The sequence below is a fragment of the Sinocyclocheilus grahami genome, unplaced genomic scaffold, assembly GCF_001515645.1.
Source record: "Sinocyclocheilus grahami isolate Dianchi unplaced genomic scaffold, SAMN03320097.WGS_v1.1 scaffold1183.1, whole genome shotgun sequence".
Taxonomy (NCBI): Eukaryota; Metazoa; Chordata; class Actinopteri; order Cypriniformes; family Cyprinidae; genus Sinocyclocheilus; species Sinocyclocheilus grahami.
The window spans coordinates 141,746-149,213 of NW_015506362.1; the positions used below are offsets into that span (position 1 = coordinate 141,746).

Sequence of the window (7,468 nt, forward strand, 5' to 3'; positions counted from 1 at the left end):
AGAATGAGAGTCCAAACAGCTGATAAAAACAGCACAATAATCCACCCTTCCATCAGTTAACATCTTGAGAAGCCAAAAGCTGCTTGTTTTTAAGAAACAAATCCATCAAGACTTTTTTTTTTTTTTTTACTTCAAACTGTCATTTCAATATGAGTCTATAATCCATAATAACTCAAAGAAGTCCATCCCCTGTTGTCTCTCACATCAAATCCAGCCACATATTTGTTTAGAGCTGTTTTGGCTTGTAAACGCTGCTTGATCTGTGCAGATTTCTCTCCTGATTCAGACGGGACAACTTTTTCATTGGAGGAAGCATTATTATGGATTATGGACTGATGGTTTAAAGTTAAAAATGTCTTAATAATGGATTTGTTTCTTACAAACATGCAGCTTTTGTCTTCTCCAGATGTTAACTGATGGACTGGAGTGGTGTGGATTACTTGTGGATTATTGTGATGTTTTTATCAGCTGTTTGGTCTCTGACGGCACCCATTCACTCCAATGGTGAGCAAGTGATGTGATACTAAATTTCTCCAAATGTGTTCAGATGAAGAAACAAACTAATCTGCATCTTGGATGGCCTGAGGGTGAGTACACTTCCAGCAAATTTTCATTTTTGGATGAACTATTTCTTTAATTTTAGACTGTGACTGTATCTATGTAGCTGTTTCTATAATTTTCATGCACTTGTTGTTTTAAATGAAGGAAAAACATTCTTGCATGTTTGTCTGCCTCTCAAACACAGCTAAACTCTTCCATGGCTTCCTCATAAATCTCTTCGCCTGCTAAAAAGGCAGTACAGATGCTCAAGCGGAGGCTCTCTGGGGTAAAGTCTATGTGAGGCACGTAATACTACTGGGATCTTAACAGCAGATTGATTCTGTGACTATAGTACGTCTCTCTTGTCTGAATCTGTGTCTCTGCAGGTCTACAAAGCTGAGGTGAAAACAGCAGAGAAGCTTCACTGCTTAGTGAACGTCACAGATGAAAGTAATCATCTGGGTTCAACACAAGTTCCCAGATTTAAAAAACTAAATTATGGTTACAGTAATGCACAGAGCCAGTTTTCCAGAGGGTTAAAAAAAAGGAGAAAACTAAAGCTTCTTTTTTTTTTTTTACATTAATTATTAAGTAAAAACCTGTATTTATTCTGACATATAAAGTGCATTGTTCTTTTTAAGGTGGGGTTACTTTTCTAGATGCATGAATTTCTGGTGAGATGCTAAAACTACATCAAAACAAAGCTAAGATGGCAGCAGCAGGTTGCACACTTCTGAGGGATCATACGCCGGCCAACAAACCACAAAAAAAAAGGAATGCTAACAGATTGCTCTCTCCAGGTTTTATAGACCTCACTGGTTTGCTAAATGTAAACAGTCTCTATCCTCATGCATATTGTAAACATTACTGGCTTTACACTGCAACAAATGATTTTCTTCTTCAGTATGTGTCTTGTTTTTGAGCACAAATATCTTGACATTCTTAAATCAAGATACTTTTACTTAAAAGCAAAATTATTTAAGATAGTAAGTTTTCTGAAAACAAGTTTTTGCTTAAAAAAATCTGCCAATGGGGTAAGAAAAATAAACTAGTTTTCCGTTTGAATTAAATGTATTTTTCTCACCCCATTGGCAGATTTTTTTCTTGTTATAAGCATACACTCATTCAAAGGCATTCCATCACTTGCTCAGCAATGGATGCTCTGCAGTGAATGGGTGCCGTCAGAATGAGAGTCCAAACAGCTGATAAAAACATCACAATAATCCACATGTAATCCACACCACTCCAGTCCATCAGTTAGGAGATGGAAAGTTAAAAACATCTTAATGACGGCTTTGTTTCTTAGAAACACGCCGCTTTTGTCTTCTCCAGATGTTAACTGATGGACTGGAGTGCTGTGGATTACTTGTGGATTACTGTGATGTTTTTATCAGCTGTTTGGACTCAAAATGATTAACATCTGGAGAAGACAAAAGCTGTGTGTTTCTAAGAAACAAATCCTGACGGCACCCATTCACTGCAGAGCATCCATTGCTGAGACACTGACGCAATGCTACATTTCTGATGAAGAAACAAACTCATCCTAATCTTGGATGGCCTGATGGTGAGTAAATGTTCAGCAAATGTTCATTTTAGGGTGAACAATTCCTTTAAATTTGGTATATTTTGCAAAAAGAAAAAACACTTCTGAAGCCATTTTGCGTCTCCAGTAAATGTATCTTGATTTAAGAATGTTTAGATATTTATACTAGAAAACAAGACAAAAACGAAGTAAGAAAATCTTTTTTTTTTTTTGCAGTGTATGTGATTGTGACATTGAGGTTTGAGTTAAAAGTTTACACAGACAAGGTCACAAATTCTACACTAGTTCAATATGAACACCTACAATGTGTAGGTGTATATGCAGTGTGTATGTTTAAGTCTTTTGAGAGAAATTGTAAATGCTTTAGAGCTGAACTTGCACTGAACCCAGAAATCATTCCTTGTGCTTTTCAGATCTAGTCGAGATGCATTTGAAAAGACAAAGATGTCTGGTTAATGCAATGTGACCTGATACTTCATGAACAATCATTACATTTTGAAACAATACACCAGTCAAAGACGTCTGAAAGATGCAGCAGCACATTACCAATTACTCAGTGTTACACATTTAGACAGGATGTTTTCATAGCGCCATTGAACAACAGCCTGCTGAATCAGCAGAAAACAGGCATGAATCAGTCAGACGGCAACAAAAGACAGAAAATCAAAGCGCTGCCCTTCATCTAGACACGTCTTTCCATCATGTAGTATCTGTAAGACATCAGTTCTGCTTCGTCTCTGCACACAAAAAGCACAAGAGAGAAGATCTGATCACTGTCTAACTGGAACAATCGTCTGAAATCAGTCCCTCGGGTTCGCCTGCGCTCACATTTCGGCACTCTTTACACTTACAGCAGAGCTTCTCAAAGACATCACGCTGCTCGCTTTGGGGCAGCAATCTTATAATTGCGTAAGCACAATGGGTTTGTTTAAATCTGAATTCAAATTGTGTCATTATGGAGCGGTTAATAAAAACACTGAGCGCCTCAGAGGAACTTTCTCTGATTCATAAACGCAGTAAACACAGAAGCTGAGCATCTCTACTGTTATTGTCAAGGAAAAAGAGATACAGTTCATTTAACACACATTGACCTTTTGTGAAAAGCTTAAAATGAGCTTTCTAACAGCATGTTTCCGTTGTGACAACATGCCCCACTGCGGTGGAAACGTAACTTTAGAAAGCTTATTTGAAATCAAATGATAAACAATTACAAAACACAATGCAGAAACGCGGTACTCTGTAAAAAATGATTTTTCAAAGTTGTAAATAGAGTTTATTGGAGTATGTTTTAGAAGAAAATACTATTTTAGTTTTTCTACTTCAAAATTTCACGTTTTATTTAATGTGTTACTTTTCTTTGTAATTATTTGTGAAACTTGCTAGCAATTTCTGAGTGAAAATTGTTTCTGCGCCTATTTTTTTCTGTGTTCACTGTGAAATTATTTTTTGAAGTTGTAAATAAAACAAGAAATTATTGGAGAATGTTTAACAATAAAGTACTATTTCAGTCTTTCTACTTAAAAGCTTTGGGTTTTGCTGTTTCTTTGTAATTATTTGTGAAATGTAATATCAATTTCTGAGTGAAAATTGTTCTCAATTTTTTTTTCACACTAAAAACAAAAAGGTGTGTTTACTTTGAAACAATACAAACAAGCACAAAGAAATGGCAAGTAAAAAGTCTGAAATAGTATTTTCAAGTAAAACGTCCTCTAATAGTCTTTGTTTTATTAACTACTTCGAAAAAGTCACAAAGAATCAAAAGTAACTCTGAATTTTTTTTTTACAGTGTATCTTATAATTGTGTGACAACTAGCCCCGGTCTCCTCTGTAACTAGTGTTTAAAGGTGTTTGCTCTTTGCTTCTAACCCTCTGAGGAGGAAAGTCGATCCCTCTCTGCCGACTCGCCTCAGGTTACCTTCTTTCAGTACAGGAGAGGATCAGCTCAGGTAACATGGGAGTTTATGTGCCCTAACACTCAACTCACTCCAGTTTTTCATTTACTCTGACTTGGCACGAGCTCAAATGTATCAGTGAAACAAGTGTGAAATGAATGTTGTTCTGTTGTAAATTCTGGTGAATCACCTTCCCTTTGGGTGAAGACGCTGCTGAGATTTTTGAAGTGGAAACAATTTGCATATAATCATGAATAATTCATGAGGCCTGCTCTGAGCTACGGTTTTCCTACTAAAACAAGGCACATTAAGAAAGTAAATACTCCATTACCATTTGCAGGGCCGCAACCTTAAAATCATGAGGTTAATTTAAACAGGACTCGTGGAAATGATTAAAATCTGATAAAAAAATCTTTTTGGAAATGCAGTCTCTATGAAATTACAACTGGGCAAGTCATAGAAATTAAATTGAAAAAAAAGGAGAAATTATTTAATTGAAAATGATAAATCATTAAAACATGTTATTGAAATTCGTAGGTCAAAATGATGATAATCCTGGTTAAAACTTGCACTGGCATTAAAGTTTGATAATTCGGCCAACTGAGAGTATCCTTTTCTTGAATGTTTTCAATCTTCAAAATAATTTTTATGTAAATTGCACTGATTAATTTTAAATATGTTTTTCATTTTACTAAATAATAATATATGCTTTTAATATACATTACCTTATGTAACTAAAGTACATCATAAAAACATAAGTTTCATCTGATGTACTGTCTGCACATCTGCGACGTGACGTGATAAATGATGTGTGTATTGTGATTGGGGGAGTGGCCATTGGCTCTAGCTCCTGAATATTTAATGAAGTAGGCCCAGGCAAGGAATGGCTGTGTATATGTATATATGTTTATGAACTTCAAATAATTGTTGTTGGTAATTATTATAGATTTGTGTGTGTGTTTACAGTTCTGTTAACTGTTATGCTGTTTTGTATCGTTTTCTAACTACTGTGTGTCTGCTATAACTGAGCTCACCCTTGTTCATATGCAAAAAAAAAAAAATGTCACGTACATATTTTGGTCTGTTATAAATTAAAGACAGTAAGACCATTCTTTTCTTTTTGTTTGACTGTGTAATTTAAGTTGTAGTCTCTTTCGGTTGTGTTGTGAGCCACACACTGGATACTGAAAAAAATGGTGCAGTATTTGACAATTTTCACTGAGAAGTTGCTATTAAATTTCACAAATATTTACGAAGAAATGCCAAGTATCACATTAAATTAAACGTGACATTATGAAGTAGAAAAGCTGAAATAGTAGCCTATTATGAACTCAAATAATAATGCAAAAATTGTATAGCTTTTATAAGTTTGTGCAAAAATGGAAACTTGCTATGCCAAAAACCCACAGGAAAATGGCTGCATATTAATTTATCGATTGATTTATTGTTATTTCCAGCAAGGAAGAACGAATAGGCTATTTTTCTGTGAATGTGCGAGACGTCCGATTCATTAGTCGCTATAAGAATAACAAAGCGCAGTAAATGGTAAAACTACACTCTAAAAAATGCTGGGTTGTTTCAACCCAACATTGGGTCAAATATGGACTAACCCAACTTTTGGGTTAAAAATTGAATTGAAAAATTTAACCCAACAGCTGAGTTAGTTCATATTTGACCCAAAGTTGCGTTGAAAAAACCCATCATTTTTTAGAGTGTACCGGTGTGTTTATGAATACCACAATAAATGAAAATAATATTATAAGAAACAACAATTGGCTATAACGGACTTACATTAAAAAGGTGGATAGGAATACAAACTGGACAGTCCTAATGTAAAATTTTAATTAGTAATGAAATTAACACGATTAGATAGTTGCTCCTTTAGTTAATAACACATAAACAAGTTGAATGGTTTTTAGTATAGCTATGGTTAAATGATCTCATTTATCATGTACATTTGTTTACTTTATTGAACTGTAGGGTCGGTTTCTACCTGTTCCGGCCCCTGGAAGCATATCCTGCACACCGGGGTTCCTTCTGCATAGCTGATGAAGGAGAATCTGTCATCCCTCCGGTCCTTGGGGAACTCCTCCGCCGCGGGGCCCGTCCACCCGGATCCGTCCGCAGCCTCCTCCGGCCCGACAGGGTCCTCTGTGGACGGGGTACTCCAGTGCCGGAGCCGGTGGGCTCGTAAGGTATTGTTGTTATCCGAGGCATACGGGCTGATTCTGGCCGTTTCACCACTCATGGGTTTTGTAGGAGCCTGTGGCCCGAGCAGAAACACCTTGAGGTCACTGAAGAGAACGCAACAGCGGCTCTTCAGCATGCCCTGACCGCGCAGCATCCAAGAACGGGGAGAATCGAGATCAATGTCCGGGATCAATTAGTGCACGGTTATGGACTCCCTGTAAATTTAGGCTGTGAAAAGCGAATGCATGAAAGCCATGGTAATCCGGAACGATTGCAACACGCTACAGTTGAGAACTTAAGTGGTGCATTAAAGTCGCACCCTGCATTAAGTTCATGGCACTTTTTGGAATTTTGCTTAAAACTGATTGCAAGTTAAACGGAGAAACAAAGACGCTTTTGTGAAATATTTAAGCGCACATCTATATTAATTGAAATTGAGAGAGACATGCATGAGAGAGAGAGCGAGAGAGACATGCATGAGAGAGAGAGAGAGAGAGAATGATGGTCAGTCTGCTACAGGATAACTGGGTCAAAATAAATAAATAAATATTTTTTATTATAAAAAATATATATATTTGTCAATTACATTTGTAGGAAATAAATGCATCATTAAAATAAATGTATTTACAGATATTTATTATTTAATAAATAAATATTTATAATTTTTTTAGATGAAACTTTAGTTCTGTGAACCCAGGTTTTTCTGTGAGATTGACCACAATTGACCATCATTTATTTCCGTAAGATGCATTTTCATGACAATATTTGAAATTGAGAGAGACATGCATGAGAGAGAGAGCGAGAGAGAAGAGAGAGAGAGAGAGAGAGAGAGAGAGAGACGTGCTGACTCTGGGCTTGAAGTTGCCTGTCAGTCTGGTGTGAATTGTGTAACTTCAATTATTTACACAGTGACAAGAAAATGAACAGGATAGAAATGAAGGTGCAAAAGTTGCACGAAGTTCATTTGTGCCCATACTTGCTATCATTAAAATGCATTATACATAATAGCATTGTGTTTTGGCGTTTTTAGAGACTCACTCAAGGATGTCATTTGCTAGTAAAGAAAAAAAAATGTATATATACAGTATATGATTTACTTCAGTTACTAATTAATTTACTACAATCAAAAATGCATTACTCGTATTAATGACACATTAAATATAGCCTATCTGTTTTCAAATATTAAAATTTTGCATGTTCTAAGTATATTTTATTTCAAAAAGTGTTCATTTAAAATGTGTGCACATATTAAATTGCATTATAGCATTGTATAGGCTAATAGTATTACTAAGTATAAAAGTGT

General features: G+C 35.8%; 1 protein-coding gene across 1 annotated transcript in view; it reads right to left on the reverse strand.

The window, feature by feature from the left end:
- Positions 1 to 6,585, reverse strand: part of LOC107567720 (E3 ubiquitin-protein ligase MARCH4-like) — a 42,269-nt gene extending 35,684 nt beyond the window's left edge. The window contains exon 1 of the mRNA XM_016253462.1: positions 5,969 to 6,585. Coding sequence (XP_016108948.1) covers positions 5,969 to 6,319 — 351 coding nt within the window. The 5' untranslated portion in view covers positions 6,320 to 6,585. The remainder of the gene's footprint in view (positions 1 to 5,968) is intronic.
- Positions 6,586 to 7,468: the final 883 nt, after the last annotated feature.